General features: G+C 44.1%; 1 protein-coding gene across 1 annotated transcript in view; it reads left to right on the top strand.

Moving 5' to 3' along the window:
• The window catches only part of cacna2d2a (calcium channel, voltage-dependent, alpha 2/delta subunit 2a), a 365,088-nt gene that overhangs the window by 297,265 nt on the left and 45,323 nt on the right, over positions 1 to 22,500 (top strand). Inside the window, 4 exon segments of the mRNA XM_063216475.1 lie at positions 1,920 to 2,019; positions 11,474 to 11,638; positions 18,031 to 18,141; positions 18,751 to 18,829. Coding sequence (XP_063072545.1) covers positions 1,920 to 2,019; positions 11,474 to 11,638; positions 18,031 to 18,141; positions 18,751 to 18,829 — 455 coding nt within the window.

Genomic DNA, 22,500 nt, shown 5'->3' with positions numbered 1-22,500 from the left:
AGAACTGGTGGTGTCTTGTCTTGTCGTGTCCACATATGCACATCTGGGGCCAGTTTTCTACGGATGGATCAGATCCATGGCATGGGCCTTGGTGCAGGGTGTTGTGGTGGGTGTCTTGGTTGTCTGCTGAAGACCTCCTTCCAGCTCCATGACATGTTCATATAGGGACAGATTGGTGCAGAGTGGGTGTGGGTGGAGGTCTTGGTATGGTGGATGGTAGTTTGGGGTGAGGTGTGGTGTGGTCTGACTGCTGAGTCCCCTAGTCTCCTGGAAGAGCCTTAAAGCCTCTTAAGAGGTGGTGTGGTGGTGTGTGAAGGCTGTGGGGGTAGGCAGCCTTATCACAGAGCCCCCCTGTGCTGATCTTATCCAGGAAGGCTAACACTATGCCACTCTGACAAGCCCTTGGGTGACCTTGGAGTTTCAGCTTTGGGTAATAGTTTATTTATTTTATGGTGTTGGTTTTATATTGGTTGAATCTAATTATGAAAATAGAGTGAATGTGGTGCAGACATCACAGCAGTGCAGGTGCTGGACAAAACATTTTAACTGAAAAGAAATAGGCCTAGTACAAGTTTGCGCATTGATATCAATCCCAAGCATGAGTTTATTTTTAAGAAGGACATGTCCGAATCATATGGAAGCGTTTATCAAAGACCAGACCTTTATCATTTCTTTTCACAATTGCTATACAATCTTTATGTAATATCACATACAGTGTTTCCCACAGAGTTTTCGTTAGTGAAGGTGGTGGGACGTTAGTCAGCACCAGAGAGCAGTTTCATTTGAAATATGGTCTGAAAACTCTTAAAAGTGTTTATTTTTTGGTTAAGGAACTTTAGAAATGACATTCACAACATGAAATCTTAATCTTTTCAGGGGACCTAGTCAAGGTGGTAGGTGTCTCTTGTCAAGGTGGCTGCCTTAGCAATAAAGTGCTGGGGGAAACTCTGACATCACATGTTGTGTGATATGTCATAGACCATTGCTTTGCACAGATTGTACCATTCTTTTTAGTTTTTTTGCATTTACATCTACACTTTAAAGCTTTATGACAGCAAATCTCGGTAGCACCTTCTTTTACAGTACAGTTACCGTACGTAAGTACTGTGTACTCTCTGGGTAACAACAAGGTAACAGAGAGATGTTACATGGTATCTAACAGGTTAAAAAGGGGTAATTGCTAAGTAAATACCATGTGATTGCCAATAACAAGAAATTACTGTGTAGTTTCTGGGTAGCAACATGGTAATGGTTGTAAAAAGTTGAGGGATGGCTAGGTTAGATACCATCTACCTTCACTCTGCTGTTACCCAGAAAATACTCATCATTTCTGTATCTTGGCAATTGCATGGTATTTATTTTGTAATTACCCCCTTTTTACCGATTAGATATAATGTAACTTCTCTCTTCTACCCTGTTGTTTCCCAGGAAGTACACAGTAATTACGTACAGTAACTGTACCATACGAAAGCGTTACCCGAATCTCTTCTATCTTGTGTATTGTGTCTTTTAAAACGTTAAGTAAAGTCTTTAATAGCTGATGATTACTGTATGACTGGAAAATGCTTTTGAATGGCTATATGCTGTTCCCATTGTTTTCGGTGGGTTGTTATTCATTGTGAACTGAGGTCTATTGAAATAAGAATGTGTGTATACATGAGAGCTCTCAACAGATGATTAGGTTGGCCAGTGGCACAGTGACGCATCTTTGCAATCATCATGACAATCAGACATCAACACAGATACATGAAAACACACACATGCACATGCACACTCTTGAAACCACACATGTACACCCACACATCATCATCATCTAGACATTATCTGTATCTTTATTCTGTGTTTGTGCTTGTGTGTGTGTGTGTGTGTGTTTGTCCATGTGTGTGCTTGTGCGTCCGTGTGTGTGTGTGTGTGTGTAGGAGTGGCAGTGTGAGTGGTCTGACGCTGAAGCTGATGAAGATGTCCGTGCTGGAGATGCTGGACACCCTCTCTGATGACGACTACGTCAACATCGCCCGGGTGAGTCACTGCACACACACACACACACGTACGCGCACACGCACACGCATACACACACACACACACACACACACACACACACGCACACGCACACGCACACGCACAAGCACACGCACACGCATTTGCACACGCACACACACACACACACACACACACACACACACACACACACACACACACACACACACACACACACACACACACACACACACACACACACACACACACACACACACACACACACACACACACACACACACACACACACACACACACACACACAAGCACACAAGCACACAGCAATACATTGTATATTTATATGCACCTTTCAAGGTACCCAAGCAAGGATACACATACAGTGCATAGCACTATAACTCCTGTATATAATTGCTATACTGGTGTTGTAATGTCAGTTATACAGTAGTTCAATTTAATCGTATGGTTTACAATATCAACAAGAAATAACAAAACTCAGCTCTACATTTTCACCATCCATGTCTGATATGGACACCACTCTTGTATGTACACATAAGATCCACAATACGATGTATTTCCTTTGAGGTTGTTGTAATATCAGTTGTTGTTCCGGTGTCAAGCTGTTGTAATATCAGCGGGAGGCATGCAGCTCTTGTAGGGGCCGTCTTTTTCAATATTTAATTAGCTCTAAGCGAACTGCTCAGTCAAGGCCGGACAAACTGACCTACCTGTCATGTCAACATTACCACCGAAAAGCACTTACATATTACATGTTGCCATGTTCATTCAGCGCTTAAATAGAAGGATCAAAAACACTCAATTGAAGTGTTAAATTTGAGTCTCTAAGTGTTCAAGGCTGAGTGTTAATTTAGCACCTAGACAGTCCAATGTATCACTCTTCTGTAGAGTGTATTTTGTCCTAGTCTCTCAGTGTTGAATTAGCACTGCATTATTTACTATGCTGATGCATTCAATGCACATCACGTTGGCTTCTGTATCCGCACACCAACTTTTACAAGTCACTTTGCCTTCTGTATTCACAATCCGACTTTTACCAATCCCAATTAATAAAGGGAACATGACAACAAAATGGATGAATTGAATTTATTCATCACATATTGGGGTACATTTTCTCTATCATTGCTTTGCCTTTAAAAGCTTTCATAACTATGCTCAGATTTTTGAATAAAAAGGGGGCACAGTGACCGAGAGTGATTCCACTCTGATTGGAAGAGGCTTGATAACCCATGCAGCTGTTACCATGGAGCCCACCAGTGAGATCGTACAGCACAGTGGTCATGCTAATGCACCCCCACAAAGCAAAAAACCCTCTTTCATCCCTAGTGGTAAAAGTATTTACCATTGCAGTGGTGCAGTCTATGTAGAACGCAGGTTTAGGTAGTATACCCACTTCAAAATTTCAGGGATTTCAGTATACCAACTTAAAATTGATTGATCCGTTATTTAGAAAGCCAACAATATATGCAGTAGCCTATACCCACCTCAAAAAATGCTCACAAAAAAGTACACTACACTACTGATAGACCATCTCTGCATTTCATAGTTGTTCGTGTACATGTAAGTTTGCAACTCCACACAGTAAATAATGCGGTGTCAATATTGTAGAGAAATCTTATATGAATTCAAATAGAGCATTAACAACACTGTAGAGAACCAAATTACTCTTACGGTGAGTCTTAAGTCAGCATTAAGTTCTGTACGTGTCCATTGTAATTTAAACATTGCAGCTTTTAATATTTACACAATATTGAGTAGAATTGGCAGAAAATGTTACACTGACCAAATAGTATAATCTAGACTATTTTTGAGTGGGAGTTCATTTCAACTCTTTAAGACTCATGTACTATATTAACACTGACGTTTTTGTGAGTATGCCTAAACTCCACTATACTACACAGGTTATCCTCATAGAGCTAATGAAGTAGGCACAATTTGGCTCATTCCACAGAAAAGCAGCCTCTTCTAATGGTTTAGCCAAGTATGTTATTTTCTGCCACATGTATGATTACAGTATTATTACACACATATCCTGAAACATATGTAATGCAATGTAATGTGCTTGAATTCATTTGCAAACATATTTTTGTCATTTGCATAATTCTGTTTGTTCTGGGGATGACCTGGAGATGAAGTTCACAGCTAACAAGTCGCAATAGCCCATAGGTAGCAGCTGAAATTGGAGCAATTTAGAATGTTTACACCAAAACATTCTCTTGTCAAGAGGAAGTTCAAAGAAAGCCTGCTTCCCCCTAACATATTGTCTCCCTTTGCTAAACTTAATCACATCCCTGCTTTCAGCTCGTAAAAGCTAAATGGGTCAGTCCTCAAGCATTATGTGGAAATACAGAGAGAAAGAAAGCAATCACACTTTAGTTTTGGTCACATACTGTTTGACTGTCATAAAAATGTAAGTTAGCTTAAGCTAACTTAGCTGTAAGTTGGCAAGTTCTCCACATGTTGGCTACTATGTAAGTTATAGAAAGGAATCAAAATCACATGTCCATAGAAAAAGACATATAGCAGCATATAGGATATATCTCTGCAACACAGACAGGTCTTAAAGCAGAAAGCCTCATAACGCGCACCGCTCTGCAAGTGGAATGCTGTAAGACTGTTTTTAAAGACTTTACTACCCCTTGGCCCTACCGTGGCGCTAATGGGAGGGCACTCGTCTGCTATGCGGTTGGCCTGGGTTCGATCCCGTCTCTCTCTCTCCCAACTCACTGCTTGTCTCTCCTCCACTGTCTTGACCTATAATAACCAACAAAGGACTTAATAAGCCTTGAAAAAGACGTTACTACCACGGTACTACCAAAGTACTATACTACTACTACCACTACATGGAGCCTTTAGAAAGACATTAAGATTTAGTCAATGCCATTTTGGTGACAGCAAGTTTATAACAGTAGCCATGTCTTAAGAGTTTAAGAGTTGGAAGCGTTGTGGCTCCTTGCACTGACAGCCGTGATGCCACCTCCGTGGAGGTTGGCGTGATGCCACCTCAGCTCAGGTTGGCGTGATGGCACCTCCGTTGTCAGGTCAGACTCTCAACCGTCAATCAGAGATGAACGGACGGCAGGACGCACTCTCCCACTCATGTGTTAAGCTTGCACAGGCACACGCACACGCACACACACATGCGCACGCACACGCACACACACACACACACACACACACACACACACACACACACACACACACACACACACACACACACACACACACACACACACACACACACACACACACACACACACACACAAGCACATGCAAACTTGCTGGCCTAAGGTCTATCACCCTGGTGGATACACCTCCATACAATCACACCCTCCACCAGTCTCTCTTGTCACCCTGTAGGCGTGTGGGATGTAGGACATGGACGTTGTGTCAGTGCAAATGTGTCACCATGCATGTGTAGCAGTGACCATGTGTAGTGAATGTGTGTTTGTAGGCCCTATAATTTCTTTCTTTCTCTTCCTCTTCCTCTTTCTCTTTCTCCGTATCTCTCTCTCTCTCTCTCTCTCTCTTTCTCTCTGTCTGTCCCTCTCTCTCTCTCTCTCTCTCTCTCTCTCTCTCTCTCTCTCTCTCTATCGTTCTCCTGTGTGTGTGTTAGTATGTGCATGAGTAAGATCAAGAGGGATGGCTCCTGCCAGCCATGATAAATCTTGTTTCATTTCATCTTGTCATTGTTTCACTCGCTTTCTCTCTCTTCTGTATTTTCTGTTCCTCCCTCCCTCCATCTTCCTATCTCTTCTGTTTCATTTTATCTTGTCATTGTAACACTTTCTCTGTCTTTCTCTGTCTCTGTCTGTCTGTCTGTCTGTCTGTCTCTCTGTTTCTGTCTCTGTCTCTGTCTCTGTCTCTCTCTCTCTCTCTCGCTCTCTCTCTCTCTCCCTCACTCCATCTTCTGCACTCTTTTTTGTTTCATTTCATCGTGTCATTTTATCATTCACTCTCTATCTCTCTATCTCTATCTCTATCTCTCCATCTTATTATCTCTCTTTTTTAATTTCATCACCCTATCACTTTCCTTTATCCCTCCCCCTTCTGTCTTTGTATTTTTCTTTCTTTCTTTCTGTCTTTCTTTCTTTCTCCCTTTCGCCTTATTCACACACACATACTGTTTACCGGTATGTGCGTACACACACACATGTATGAACACACACACACACAAACACACACAATGCATACAGTGAGGAGAATAAGTATTTGATCCCTTGCTGATTTTGTTGGTTTGCCCACTAATAAAGACATGATCAGTCTTTAATGTTAATGATAATATGTATTCTAATATGGAGAGACACAATATCAAAAAGAAAATCCAGAAATTAACTCTAAAGAATATATATTAATTGATTCATGTTTCATTGAGGGAAATAAGTATTTGATTCCCTGCCAACCATTAAGAGTTCTGATCCCGCAGATCAAATGGCACTTCCAATCAACTTGTTATCTGAATTGAACACACCTGTTAATAGTAACCTGCACAAAAGACACATTGAATCTGCAGAGTCAGTCCATAGAATCAGTCAATCAATCAAACTAAACTCACCAACATGGGACAGACCAATAAGCTGTCAAAGGATGTCAGGGACAAGATTTTAGAACCCAACAAGGCTGAAATAGGCTCCTGGATATTAAGGAGCAAACTGTTGGTGCATTTCTTCCCAATTTTAGGACATATAAAATGATCATCAATCATCCATATTAGGCCTGTGTGTGGTTCCATACAAGATTTGACTTTGTGGGAATTTAATAACCAGAAAAAGGAGATAAAGCCCCTTTAATACTGTATGAGAGGAGCGAGGAAATGATCGCAAGGCAGCTGGGACCTCAATCACTAAGAAAACTATTGGAAACACTTAATACCACAGGGAATTAAAACCCTGCAGTGCATGTATGGTACCCCTGCTTCAGAAGGAACCTGTTCAGGCTCACCTGAGGTTTGCCAATTAACATCAAACTGGATTAGAATATGATTGGGAGGTGCTGGAATCAGATGACACCAAAATCAAACTGTTTGGCATTAACACAACTCATTGTGTTTGGAGGAAGAGAAATGCTGCCTATGATCCCAAGAACAACACCTTCTCCAACATCATACATGAAAGTGGTAACATTATGTTTTAAGGTTGTTTGTCTGGCCAAGACACAGGACAACTTCACATCGTCAAGAAATGGATGGAGGGAGACATGTAAACGTACAATGCTGCATGCCAACCTCTTTCCCACCACCACTAGACTGAAGGTGGGTCATGGATTGGCCTCCCAATATTATAATAATCCATAACATACAGCCCAAGCAACGAAGAAGTAGCTCAAAGGTCATGAAGTGGCCTAGACAGTTTCCAAACATTAACCCTATAATAATGCTGTGAAGGGAACAGAAGCTCCCATTTGCCAAGCTACAGTCATACAACTTCAATGATTTAGTGATGATCTGCAAAGAAAAGTGGACAAAAATCCTTTCTAATGTATCCACAAACATTGCCATTAGCTGAAAGAAACATCTGACCTGTGTACGAGAAAACAAGGGCTTTGCCACCAAGTATTTTGTCTTCTTTGACTAGAGGGGTCAAATACTTATTTTCCTCAATGGAATACAAATCAATTAAAATATATTCTTCAAAGCTATTTTCTTGATTTTCTTTTTGATATTCTGTCTTTCCATATTAGAATACATTTTATCATTAATATTATGGAATGATCATGTCTTTATTAGGGGGCAAACCAACAAAATCAGCAAGGGATCAAATACTTATTTTCCTCACTGTACACAGACCATGTGCAAACAAACACATGCACATACACATGCAAACGTGCTCCCACATACACACAGACAAACGCGCACACACACACACACACACACACACACACACACACACACACACACACACACAATGCATACACAGACCATGTGCAAACAAACACATGCACATACACATGCAAACGTGCTCCCACATACACACACACACACGCACACACACACACACACACACACACACACACACACACACACACACACACACACACACACTGGGAGAATGGCTTGGTTACTGTTTGTAGGCCCACATCCATAATCCGTCCCTAATCCTGCTGCTCTTAGCGAGCGTATTCCCCCTAAATCCCACGACTAAGAGCACAAAATGAGCACAGTAATCGGGGAGAGAAAGCAGCTGATTTCTCACTTATTATAAAGGCGGCCGCGGACTATAACAGTGGAGGAATTGTAGGAGGGTTTTTTTTTCCAAATGCCTTAAACAGGTTTTTTTGCCATGTTATTATTGGATATTTGGGCATGGCTACATGTAACTAGCCACAAGGAAACAGACTGGAAGTAGACGTAGGGGCATATAGATTCTGGGAGTATGGAATCTAAGCTTTACAATGACACCTCACACATGGGATTCGGGTAATATTTGAAGGAGGTATTATAGTAGTTCTATATAATAGTATTCTAGCCACTTACTGCAGATGGGGTCGCCGACGGGCCTATTCACTATTTGCTGAAAATACTCAACTATATCATTACAACATTGCTATGACAGTACTGAGAGCCTTAAGTAGTAGATTAAGACATAGCCATTACAATTTTGGTGACAGTAAGGTTATAACATAGGCTCTGTGCTAAGGGGTTAATGTCTTCACTTGTGAAAGTGAAAACATATTCAGCCCTGGAAGTTTCTGCCCAACTCTTACCTCCATACTATAGCCCTTCTTCTGCTAAACCAGAGAACCAGAGAGTATTATCCAGTCTCTCTGTCTAAACCCTGAGAGCATAGCATGAGCAATTGGGGAGAGAAAGCGATTGACTTCTCACGTATTATAAAGGCAGTCGCAGACTATAGCAGAAAAGGAATTGGATTGGGGAAGGGTTTTTTTTCTTTTAAATGCCTTAAACAGGATGTTTGGGCCATGGGAATATTGGATATTTGGGCAGGGGTATATTTATTCGTTGTGTAATTGTATTCCTTTGAACGTGTGTGTGTGTGTGTGTGTGTGTGTGTGTGTGTGTGTGTGTGTGTGTGTGTGTGTGTGTGTGTGTGTGTGTGTGTGTGTGTGTGTGTGTGTGTGTGTGTGTGTGTGTGTGTGTGTGTGCGCGCGCGTGTGCGTGCGTGCGTGTGGGTGTGTGAGTGGGTGTGTGTGCGTGCGTGCACGTGTGTGTGTGTATATGTAAGTACATATTAACATATAGATTTGTCCCTTTTTTCACCACCATGAGTACAGACCTTCACAAACACAAATGTCATTTTACCGCCTAAATATTTCAACTACATCTGACCTGAACCAACCCTTTTCAAAATGTCAACCGATGCAAGGGTTGACCTTCAAGAACAAAGACCATTAAGTTCGCGATATTGCACCTCTGCAGAAGACACACACCTATTACCGACATAACGTCCACACACAGGTATTATGTGCAGGTGTACACATTCACACATACACACAAACACACTGAGAGACATACATCGACAAGTTCTCTCTCTCTCTCTCTCTCTCTCTCTCTCTCTCTCTCTCTCTCTCTCTCTCTCTCTCTCTCTCTCTCTTTAAAATATATAAAGACAGTTAAAAGATACCGTAGAGATCATGTCACTTTAAACACAATCACATCTTCCTACACAAAAACATCAATGCAAATAGTCTCCAAAGCCTGTGTTATTTTTTCTCCTCCGTTTTGCTCACCTTGTTAATCTACAACCCCAACAGCTCTCAAATTATACCGATAAATGCAAATGGAATACAAATAAAGTGCTGGAAAATAGAAAATAGAGGAGAGCCTAATGGACATGAATATTGCGCTACCATAATATGCGCACCTGTTGTCTTCAAAATGATCCTCTAATAGCCCTGCCAGCCATAATATGGCAGATAATGATCACAGCCCCCGGGATCGCTCCTCCTGCATCCCACTGCCCTCTACATCCGTAGAGTAGTACCCACCATATCCTCTGAATGCCTAATAAGGTACAGGATGCGTAACACACTATATACATTGGCCATTGTTTAGATGACGTTTTTAATTATGAACTAATAATTCAGAATGAAATAGTTCCGTTGAGTTTACATTGAACTCATTTCATTTCGAATTGTGTTTACGTGATGTTTTCAAAGCGGAATAAGGCTTCAGAATCTATTCAGCTATTCAGAATCAAATTGAGTTCATTCTTAATTAAATGTCAAAGAGGCCATTATACATAATCTTTGGTGTGCACAGTATTTTTTTATTGTGAAATCAACACTTAGAGAGTTAAATATAGATTTCGCCCTACTCTCTCTGGTAAAATAGCATGGTGACTTTATCTTTTTTCATGTCTATAGAATATGTGAAGAGGTCTTCCTCAGATAGAAAGGGGTTTTTGCCCACTCACAAACAACCCATTTCACTGGGCTCAGCCTGGCCCTGCTGGCCTGCACATGCTGGGCTGGGCTGAGTGTTAAAGCTGCAGCTGGAGCAAAAGCTGTGTGGTGCTGATGACTCAGTCAGCCGTCATGCCCCTCTGTCCTACCCAGCCATCATGCCCCTCCGTCCTGCCCAGCCATCATGCCCAGGGCTGGACTGCCCATTTGGCATATTGGATATTTCCCAGGGGGTGGAGGGCCCACTGGAGAGTCAGTTCTGCATTGCTAATTTTGAGGGGCCCCTTTCAGTCAAAAGTGCCCAGGCCCTATTTCTCCCCCCAGTCCAGCCCTGTTCATGCCCCTCTGTCCTGCCCAGACGTTATGCCCCTCTCCCCTGCCCAGCCATTGTGTCACTCTCTCTGCTCCCATTCCCTCACCCTCACCCTCCATGCCACTCAACCCTCATGCCACGCTCAGCTCCATCCCACTCACTCAGCTTCCATGCCACTTAGCCTTTCTTTATGCCCACTCGGTTCAGTGTCCATGCCTGCTAGCTTTTATACCACTCTCCTGCCAAGCCCCCCGGCCTCCATGCCCCTCAGCCCCCAAGCCAAGCCAGTCAACCTCAATTCTACTCGGCCACTCAACTATGCCACTCAGCTTCTATGCCTCTCTCTCTCAGCTATCCATGCAAAGTTCTTAGAGTACAAGTTACCTTCCTTGGCAGCCATCTTTTCAACGCCTTCAGGGACATATTCAGGATAAGAAAGACCAGACCCTCTTAAAATGAATGCCGAAATGCAAGTTTGGGACTGTGGGATACCTAACGGTCACCAAAATCATATGCAAGATGATTGGAACACTGTTCGTTCTGTTCCGCATAATGATTGGTGGTTGGCAGTGGAACAGGCATGATATTTGCACACACCCGCCATACTGCCATTATACTCTGCATTCATTTCTGGGGGATATCGTGAAACATCCGTCTCCTCTTATGCTGTATACCGACTCTGTCCCATGTCACTCTCTCCTGCCCAGCTGCTCTGTCCATGGTCCTGAAATCTCACTGCCAGTACAAATAAGCTAACTGCCTTCCCCTTGCCTTGCTCTGTTACAGTTCAACGAGAAGGCGGAGGCGGTGGTCCCCTGCTTCAGGAACTCCTTGGTGCAGGCCAACAAGCGCAACAAGAAGATTTTCAAGTACTACATCAACCAAATGCTGGCCAAGGGCACCACGGACTACAAGTCTGGCTTCCAGTTCGCCTTCGAGCTGCTCCTCAATGTAAGTTGGACACACATGGGGTGGGGGGCGGGGGGCGACATGGGTCCGTGGGGGGTTCGATTCCAGACCACGGTCATTTCACCCACGGTCTCTTCCACTCATTTCCTGTCACCATCTTCAACTTTCATATCTCAATAAAGGCTAAAAAGCCCAAATACAAATATTTTTGAAAAAAGTTGGATACACGCCCACAGGTACACATTCAGTATGCACACATAGAAGGACACATGTAGACAGGCACTTACAAAATTAATACACACACACACACACACACACACACACACACACACACACACACACACACACACACACACACACACACACACACACACACACACACACACACACACACACACACACACACACACACACACACACACACCACTTTCTTCATATTGTTATGTCTGTGGATGATGGCCGTAAAGACGCCTAGAGGCAGAGAAGTCTGTTTCTTTGCTCAATATAAATATGACGAGCCACCAGCATGCTGTGTAACGCCCTACATGTGTATAAACAGTAAAGTATTCATTCAGGCACAGCTGTGAAATAGAAATGGCTGTAAAAGATGTCTTTATGGCTATGTTTACACTGCAGATCGGATATGCCCATTCCGATTTTTTGGTCAGGTCCGATTATTTGACCAATCCATTTACATCTATTCTGCCAATAACCCAATTCCGATTCATGCCTGTTTACATTTGAATAAAGCAGCGCACAGCATGCACACCTATGAACCCAACACCTAGGCCTATGTAACATGTCTGAGTGCAGGATGGGCTTGGAAAAACATTGCGGTGCTTGGGGAAATATTCTCTCTACATTGCATGCACGCTCTCTCTCTCTCTCTGATGCAGACACCAAGCCTATGCGCTCTCCTGTTCAACTGGGTGCAGAGAGCTGGCAGGACACATCACACGCACGCGCACATAACACACGTGGAGATGAAATTATGAACTAACTGTTGTTTAAGCAGTTGTACATCTTGCATCTCATTTCATCTTTTAATGCATTAAATATGTATGCTACTTCCGTTTGAATTGTGGACTGTAACGTCATGTCCGAACGTTTTAAAACGTTATCCAGTGGAAGATTGTCTTACTCTTACCATAGACAAACGGCGGTTGCAGCTGCTAGAGAACCATTCCAGGAAGATATTGATGTCCTTATACATTTTTAGACTAAAGTCGTCAAATAATAAGGCAGCGAGGCGCAGGGCTCGTAGGCCTACTGTAGTTAGTTGGACGGGCTGTGTCATTGCCACCCGAAAAGCCATTCCCATTCCACAAACGTTGGGATGCTTGCTATGATAATTATTAGAAAGTTTATCCAATAACCCAGTGTTTTGAAAGCCACGGTTGCACATTACGAACCCTTCCATCGTCTTTTTTTTGTTTTACTAAGGTCATTTCACTTGGTTTTCTGCGCAAGACTGCCATGAACAGAGATTATTAACATTAATTATTTTTGTCTTTCTCTGACTCCTCTCTGACTCCGGCTGCTTTTTTCGTGGTTAATTCGTTGCAAGACTTATGAATGAGGTCGTGCTGGCCTTTTTACTGGCATAGTGGAAGGCGTAGGAGGCATGCATATTGCCTATTCATTTATGCCTATTTATTTTAGTACTTGACAAATAGTCAAAGCAAGAAATGTTATATACTTTTTAGATACAGAAGCAGGCGTCTTCTTTGGGTTACAAGGGTTTGCGCAAGGTGGAGTGGGAACATGGGATAGCCTACAAGGTTTTGGCTGTGCGGTAATGGGAAAGGAGTTTAATTCATGATTATTTCATATTCATACGCTATTGTGTGGTAGCCTATATGAGGTTACTATGGAGATATACATTGGTGAAACTAGAGACCCCCACAAATAGGCCCTAGCCTATATGTTTTTGCTTTTCAAGCCATCGAGGGGATGTTGCGCGTGGGCGCGCATAGCCTACTTCAACCAATCTGAACTCTTTACGCGTTTCAATAAATGCTTGAAACCGACAAAAGAAGTCAGAAAGTAGTGCAAACTAGGCTATAAAGCTTATTATCCACTAAGTTGCAGAAGCGCACGCCAGGCAGGAAACATGAGTACCTGTAGAAGGCTGTAACCAACTCAACTACCGTTAGACTGAAGGACTTCCACAGGGTTGAACTAGTTCTACCATTCAAACGCAGGGAAGCGCCTTGAGGACGCGTGCATGCTATGCGAAAAGGCAGGGTGAACCACGATGGTTCCCTTATTTGTTCATGTAAAAAAAACATATATATCTCTCATTATTTATTTATTTACAAATGACACCCTGGTGCCAACACAATCTTGCTCCATGCATGTTTGCTGCCACATCTTCTATTCTATCTCGCTGCATGCTCCGCTACAGCTGACGTCATAACGCCTCCACCCTCTGTTAACAGGTGCGATAAATTGTCCTGATGAATCCTGGGTCACATTGATCAAATATATCAGATCTGCCTGTTTACACCGCAGACACATTCACATATATCCGATTTGTATGCGATTAAAATCCACATTTGGAAAGGGCCTGGATCGGATCTGAGGAGATCAGAATTCATGCGCTCTGTGGCTGTTTACATATGGGTCGCATATATCGGATATGTGTCACATTGGAGCAAAAAATCGGATCTGAGTCACTTCAAGTGACTAGTGTAACCATATGCAGCATGGTAGCAGGTTATATTTCATCCTACCCTAAGTGGGCAGTTGGCATTGTAAAGAAGAGTGCTTAGGTACTTTTTTCTAAGCAAAACTGGGCTCCAGGGCATGATCACCTGCTGTACCAGTGTCTGCTCTCTAGTTATTTAGCATGTGGAGTTGAGATCGTTGTCAAAGTGTCTCTGTGTTGTGCTACTGTATGTGAAGTGACAAGAGTTAACGCAACGGCTGCATCATCCAAGTGGACGCTTTGTAAGAGTCAGCACAAGGGAAACGTGGAGGGGGGGAGAAAGAGAGAGCGAGAGAGAGAGAGAGAGTGTGTGTGTTTGTGTGTGTGTGTGTGTGTGTGTGTGTGTGTGTGTGTGTGTGTGTGTGTGTGTGTGTGTGTGTGTGTGTGTGTGTGTGTGTGTGTGTGTGTGTGTGTGTGTGTGTGTGCGTGTGCATGTCAGTCTGTCTGTCGATGTGTGTCTGTCTTTGTGTCTGTCTTTGTGTCTGTCTTTGTGTATATGTGTTTATTCGGATTTGTTCTGCTTGGGTTCTTCAGAAAGCACAGTATGCTGTGCAGCATCTCTCTCTCTCCCCAGTCTGTGGGGTTTCCAGGGCATGCAATTAAACAGGGGAGGTCACTCCACAGCTGGCCGCCTGGGGCCGGGTCTGCTCCCTTGCTGATGGTTGGCAGAGAGCGCTGGTGGTGGTGGTGGTGGTGGTGGTGGTGGGCTGGACTGAAAACAAATAAATAGAGGCCTGGATGGAGGTAATGAGGCAAAGAGTAAAAGCCCAAAATAAACACCAGTGAGAGAAACTTCATTTAGGACTCGTGGGAAATAGCAATAGCCCACTGGAAAAAAAGGTTTAACGTACAGTGTTGTTGAATGTAAGTTCAAGAAGTTGTTGACATAGCCAAAACTGAGTCTGGATTTGCATATAGTTTTCCGGAAAGCTGTGTGAAGCATGGGGGATTTTATAAAGCACTGCACATGAAAAGTACTCACCCACCTTTCTGGAAAAAATAGCTAATTGCCTACTGAGCTGCGCTGTCATTGACCCAATCATCTCGCAAGCAAATGCTGTTCATGCGCAGTTGAAAAACATGTAGAAATATAGCTACCTGAATTAGCTGCCCCAGAGCGTTGCCAAGATGACCGCCAAGTGGAGAGACTGTTAGTACAAGATTATTTTCTGCACTATCCTATCTGCACATGCGCACCACGCAAGGCTGCACGATCCGCTCTGCGCATGTGCAGCACGATTCGTGGAGCATTGGCACCCTTGAGTTCGCTAGAAGGCGATCTGTAAGTGTTGTTTGGCTAAAAACCCGTCTGTAACATTTGTTTTATTTGAGTAGCCGAGGCTATATGGCATTTTTCGTGGTTTATTGCCACAGCAAGTAATGTTATAAATGTAGTATGGAGAAAATACTCATAATATTATAAGCCAAAGATAGCCGAGGCCTATTGATCACAAATGAAGAGTGTTTTGTCAGCGTCTTGACAGGCAACAATTCACAATAAAGTTCAAATTAGTCAGAGACTTTGTAGGTCCTTACAGATCAGCGAAACAAAGGGCGACAATGCTCCACGAATTGTGCCGCGCATTCGCAGAGCGAATAGTGCAGCCTTGCGTGGTGCGCATGTGCAGATAGGATCGTGCAGAAAAAATAATGCTGTACTTACATGGACTTATACAGATGGACTTTGGTACAGTGGGAGAGATGTGACTGCTGTCCAGGGTCCTGAAACCCATTTGCTTAGTGAAAGCCTCTCCTCTCTCTCTCTCTCTCTCTCTCTCTCTCTCTCTCTCTCTCTCTCTCTGTTCTCCCTACAGTCTGCTTGTCTGGTTGCCTTTTGTGTGTGTGTGTGTGTGTGTGTGCGTGTGTGTGTGTGTGTGTGTGTGTGTGTGTGTGTGTGTGTGTGTGTGTGTGTGTGTCTGTCTGTCTGTCTGTCTGTCTGTCTGTTGTCTGTCTGTCTGTCTGTCTGTCTGTCTGTCTGTCTGTCTGTCTGTCTGTCTGTCTGTCTGCCTGCCTGCCTGCCTGCCTGTCTGTCTGCCTTCCTCCATCCCTGTCCTGTCTGTCTGTCTGTCTGTTTGCATGTGTGCTGATGTTTGTTGTTTGTCCGCTCTAATGAGGCCTGGTGTGGAGATTGATGAGTAAGATCCAGACACTGACAGATGTACAGATAGCGCTACGCTAAAGCTGCTGATGTTAGCATATGCCTGCTAAGCACAACTAGCCAATTTAAGACCGATTAGACACAGCAGCCCAGAAGAGTGCACTTACAAAGTTCACATGGGAACATCCAATAGCAGACCCTTTTTACTACTGTAAAATATACGGTAACAGTATAGTATTTCTGCGTAAGGAACAATGAGACAATCGTTGTCATTTTACCACCTTTAAATTAACCACAAATTGAAACACTTGAAAGCAATCTTCATCCGACTATCTGCCCCACCAACCTTCAAGCTACTGTACTGTTCTAGACATATGTCTCTTTTCAACTGCCGTTTTTCTGGTAGGCCTACAGCTCGACACAGCGTGACTCGGCCGCCACTTTTTGCTTTTTTCGAATAGGCACAACACAGCTCAATAATAAAGCAAAAAGTGGCGTCTGAGTTTCGCTGTGTCGAGCTGTTAGCCTACCACAAAAGCGGCTGTCCTCCACGACTCCAGCCTTCTAACTAACCAAAAGCTTTAGTCCACAGTTGCTCTCTTGTGTACTGATGAGCCATACATACACCCTTGCTAATCATCCCTTCAAATAGGCCATTGATGTAAGCTGTCCATCCTCCCTCACCGGCACTTCTCCAATCAGCCTGTGCAGGCAAACAACAGCTTAAGACCATTAGTCACAGCCCTGTGGCATCACAGTGCTCTGATTGTTGGAATATGATTTGTCATTATTAACGTCTCATCGTGGTAGTACCAGGAAGAGAAACAGTGGAGGACTCTGGGTAAGCAGATTGGATCTGACAGGAGGGGTGAACAATGATGAGAGCAAAAGTGTATGGCTGTGCGTGTGTGTGTGTGTGTGTGTGTACGTGTGTGCGTGCGTGCGTGCGTGCGTGCGTGCGTGCATGCGTTTTTCTGTCACACAGAGCGAGACATGTCATCAGGATTTCACCTAAGGAGTCATTTTTGGACACTTCCTTGCACTAATGGACACAGAAACACATCAGTATTCCAGATGAGCAATGATGAAGGACTGTATACATGTTCTCTCTCTCTCACACACACACACACACATACATAGACACACACACAACCATGGAAGGGGCTGTCATGCAAAAGTACTGGTGATTACAGATGATCACTGATTTCTTTTTTTTCCTCTCTCATCATCTTGTCCCAGTCTCATCATCCACACTTCATCTCATCACCACAATCTCTCTCTCTCTCTCTCTCTCTCTCTCTCTCTCTCTCTCTCTCTCTCTCTCTCTCTCTCTCTCTCTCTCTCTCTCTCTCTCTCTCTCTCTCTCTCTCTCTCTCTCTCTCCTCTCTCCTCTCTCTCTCTCTCTCTCTCTCTCTCTCTCTCTCTCTCTCTCTCTCTCTATTGCTCTCTCTCTCATTCTTGTTCTCCCTCTCTACCATTTCCTTTCATCAGTCAATTCCCAGGCCATATTTGTTTACAGTAATGAAAAAGACTATGTTGTGTTTTCATAGCTGCATGATTAGTCTATGTTTCATGTATCTCATGTTCTCTCTTTCTGACTGTGCCCCCCCCTTCCTCTCCACCCAGGACACTGGTACCCCCAGGGCCAACTGCAACAAGATGATCATGATGTTCACGGATGGAGGCGAGGACAGAGCTCAGGATGTCTTTGAGAAATACAACTGGCCCAACAAAACGGTACGTCAGCTCTGCATCCTGGATGATTTGGAAAAGAAGGGAAATTACACTATTCCTACCAGGCATTTTTTTTTTAATCTAAAGCAACGTACACATCAAACTTTGATTATGATGAGTAAATATATGCTTAAAGGTTCCTTGATTATTCACCAACATGTAATATTTTGTAATTACTTATAACTGTACCTGAAAGATTGCCACTTACAGATTGGTTCACGCATTGTCACAGTGAGTCAAGGGTATTGTAATGAAGTGTGACCACTTTGCTTGATTGGCTGAAGTAGTGCTGTTTAAATGTTCTGTTTCTCGTGGTGTCAATACTATGTGGTGGTATGGCCCTTTTTCTCCTGATGTCAGACACTTTTGATTCAAAGCAGGTATAAGTTGCATCTGGTGCATCTATGGTTTTCTGTCTGAAACCAGTGGTTAATGTGCTGCGTTTCAAAATGGAATTTGTTTGATTGCGAATTCTCACCCATTCCTCTCCTGATTCTGCTCCCAGTTGGGACCTCAGGTTGGCACCATGCCAGTGGTGGTTTAAGTCTTTTGTCTCTCGTGGTGTCCATATTGTGGTAATCTCACCCACTGCTCTGGTGTCTCTGCTCCCAGGTGCGGGTCTTCACCTTCTCTGTGGGCCAGCACAACTATGATGTCACCCCGCTGCAGTGGATCGCCTGTGCCAACAAAGGTAAATGAGTTTTGGGGCGAGAGGTGTGAAAGTAGAAGTGAAAGTGAAAGTCCCACAAATCTCATTGTGATACACAACGCACCACAGCACGCAGTGGAATTGCATTCATGCCTCTCATTAGTGCATACCTTTAGACGTCAAAAATTGCAGTCAAGTCAAAGGTAGTCAGAAATTGACGAGTAGGCATGATACACTGTAGCAACACCTCTGCAAAGGGGGAAGCTATTCATCAGCTCATTCTGTAAGCAAACCACAACCAAGGACAACATGAATACTATGTTTAAAGTCTGGCTGAAATTCTAGAAGCCCAGCACACTTCCAGCTATATGCCTCCTCTTCTCTTCCCTGCTGCTTTCTCGGGAATATATTCACCTCCCTTACATGGGCAGGTGCACTTCGTAGGGCTCTAATTATGTGCTGAAGGCCTGGGCCAAAGAAATGGAAAGCAGACTACAAAAAAAGCAAAATAAACATGACACACAAAAAAGAAAAAGAAAAGTCTGGAATTTTGAAGTTGAAGTCACACCAAAAAACAGTGGCATTGAAATTCAGCGCATCTCTAATCTAGCGCACTCAACTTCCTCTTTATTCACTGTGCCGCCTTGTCCTCTCGCACTGAAAAAAAATATGAACACTAGTGCTGCTCACTCGAGCTCTTTGTGTGAGATAAAACACTTCAAAATGAACAAGCCACAACCACTCACCCATTCGCTTAAGAGGGAAAAAAAGCACTGCCTCGGAGAATATACTGTAGACTACTGCCCCAATATGGGCTGCTCCTGCCAACAACATTACTCAGAGCTACTGTACCAGCACAACTGTCTCTAAGTGTTTGTACTGTGAGACAAAGGTTTCCTGTAGTGCAGAGGCCATTACATGTTCAGCCACGTGGGGGCTCGTCCGGGATCTCGACCTGCGCTTGACTGTGGCCAGCACGGTCTCAGCAGTGGGGCCTTTGTGCTGCTTGTGTTGCAACTCGTGTTCCACATATCAGCGCTCCTCCATAAACCTTGGGAATCAAATTTAACACTGCTGTAGTATAGAGATTATTTTGGTGTCGCAACTTGTGTTCTACATATTAACACTCTCCCAACACTTGAGAGAGTTGAATTCGACACTGCTGTTCTATAGAGTGTGTTTGGTACAGCCCTTTTTTGAAGTGCTGATTCAACACTACAGTTTTCCCTGTGCTTGTGCTCCAGCCTTGAGCAGGATCCTGCTGATGCACTCCACCCTTCCCCAGTAATTACTTCTCTTCCGTCTGACCCAATTTATGGCAACCAGGCCATGCTGTGCAGTCCCAGCTACTGTAGCCTTATAGCACAGCTTCCCGGGGAGCACTAACAGTAATGAAGAAGGAGCTTATCACCTCAGCATATGCATGCAATATGTGCCGAGTTAGCAGAGGCGCTCGCGTAATGGCAGTTATATGCTTATGCTATATGTGTGTGTGGATGTATGCAATGCAATTGCCTAAAATATACAAGCAAGAGAGGACAGGGAGAGGCTGGAATGGACATTTATAAGTTATCAGTTCATTAGTTTACTCTGTGTTAGTTCACCCCTCTCTCTCTCTCGTTCCCTCTCCCTCTCCCTCTCCCCTTCTCTCTCACTCTCTCTCTCTCTCTCTCTCTCTCTCTCTCTCTCTCTCTCTCTCGCTTTCTCTCTCTCCCTCTCTCTCTCCCTCGCCCCTTCTCTCTCTCTCCCTTTCCCCCCCTCCCTCTCTCTCACACACTCTCTCTCTCTCTCTCCCTTCTTCTCTCTCTCTCTCTCTCTGTCTCTCTCTCTCTCTCCCCATCGCTGTTTGTCACTCTGGTCCCTGGCGTGCATCTTGTTTAGTTGCATTATTTCCGCCACCCTCTCCCCTCGTTAAGCCTCAGCTTAATGATCGTCACTCTCAGAGCGGCTGATTAGTTAATTGCGAGCCATGCCAAGTGCTCGAGAGAGAGAGAGAGGGGGGGGGGGGGGGGGGAGGAGGTGGGTGAAGGAATTGCAGGGAGAGGGGGAGTGTTTAGAATTGCAAGTGGAGATGTGGGGGGGGGGGGGGGGGCTACCCACAAGTTTTAATTAATTAGCTGGAGGAGCCCTGGCTTTTCTCCACCCCGCCAAACAGTGACATCCTTCCTTCCATCTGGGCCAAAGTGGCGGCGGCGTCGGGTGTTTGGATTAAGAGGCTCTGAGCCTACATCGTGTTCTCCCACGCTATGAGAGCAACAGCGAGCAGCGTACTGACTTCCACAGAGCTGAAGACGCAGGCACACGAGAGGGAAAGCTAGCTGATATGGTTTTTTTCCCGTTTTTTTTTCCCTTCCACCGCCTCTCTTCCTTTTCTGGCTCTGACTATCTGTCCTTCTTCTCCCTCTGTCTTGTGGTCTCTCTCTCTCTCTTTCTCTCTCTCTCTCTCTCTCTCTCTCTCTCTCTCTCTCTCTCTCTCTCTCTCTCTCTCTCTCGCTCTCTCTCTCTCTATCTGTGTCTGTGTGTCTCAGAGGACCTGATCTCTGGTTCTGTATTCAGTGTTGTTTGTGTCCATATCAGAAGCTCACAGAGCTCACGCGGCGCACAGAGCGTCCCTTTGACACAGGCGGTAGACACACAAGCGCGCACACAAACAAATGCACACACACATATACACACACATACACACACAGACAGACACACACGCACAAATGCACACACATAAAACACGCACGCACGCACGCACGCACGCATGCACGCATGTACGCACGCATGCACACACACACACACACACACACACACGCACACGCACACACTTACACACACACTCACACGCACACACACATGCACACACTTACACACACACTCACACGCACACACAGACACATACAAATACACAGAGTGTCCCTCTGACACAGAGGCCAATGTGCTGCCAGGGTTCCACCTCCCCTCATGGGCATGTACAAGCAAGAATAGTGCACAAATCCTCACACACATACACATTCACACACACACACGCATACACACACAAAAACAGAACGTAGAAAAGCTTGGGAGAACATATGCATAATGACTCGTGCACATACTATGCCAACGCAAGCATGCACGTATGCACATGTGCACATATGCACATGTGCACATATGCCGGTACGCACACGCGCACACACACACACACACACACACACACACACACACACACACACACACACACACACACACACACACACACACACACACACACACACACACACACAAAGTGCTCAAAGTTGCAAAACTTACTTTTTATCCTAATCATTTAATGTTCTATTTTGATTATTTTTCCTCTCTAATACTTTTTTTGTTTTCCTTTCTTTTACCTTTATTTTTTATGTGAAGCACATTGATTTGCACCTGTGTATGAAATGCGCTATAACAATATAATTGACTTGACTTGACTTGACTACTTATACATAATATGCCCTCAACGCTGCTCAGAATCCATCAATACATATGTATGTCTGCAGTTTTTTTTTACTGGAAATAGGCTTGACTGCAGTGTAGAATTTCATAAAAATCGTTGTCTGTACTGTCTACATGTGTGACATGCACATGCACGCACGCATGCATGCGCACACACGCACACATGCACATTCATAGGCACATGTGCATTAGTTTCGCTAATTGAGGCCCGTCCAATCGTCTGGTCCCTCCAGCTGTGTGCATTTTTATGGACAGGT

Source organism: Engraulis encrasicolus, chromosome 14 (genome assembly GCF_034702125.1).
Source record: "Engraulis encrasicolus isolate BLACKSEA-1 chromosome 14, IST_EnEncr_1.0, whole genome shotgun sequence".
NCBI lineage: Eukaryota > Metazoa > Chordata > Actinopteri > Clupeiformes > Engraulidae > Engraulis > Engraulis encrasicolus.
The sequence above is the reverse complement of the archived record's forward strand: the minus strand, read 5'-3'. Positions and strand labels throughout refer to the sequence as shown.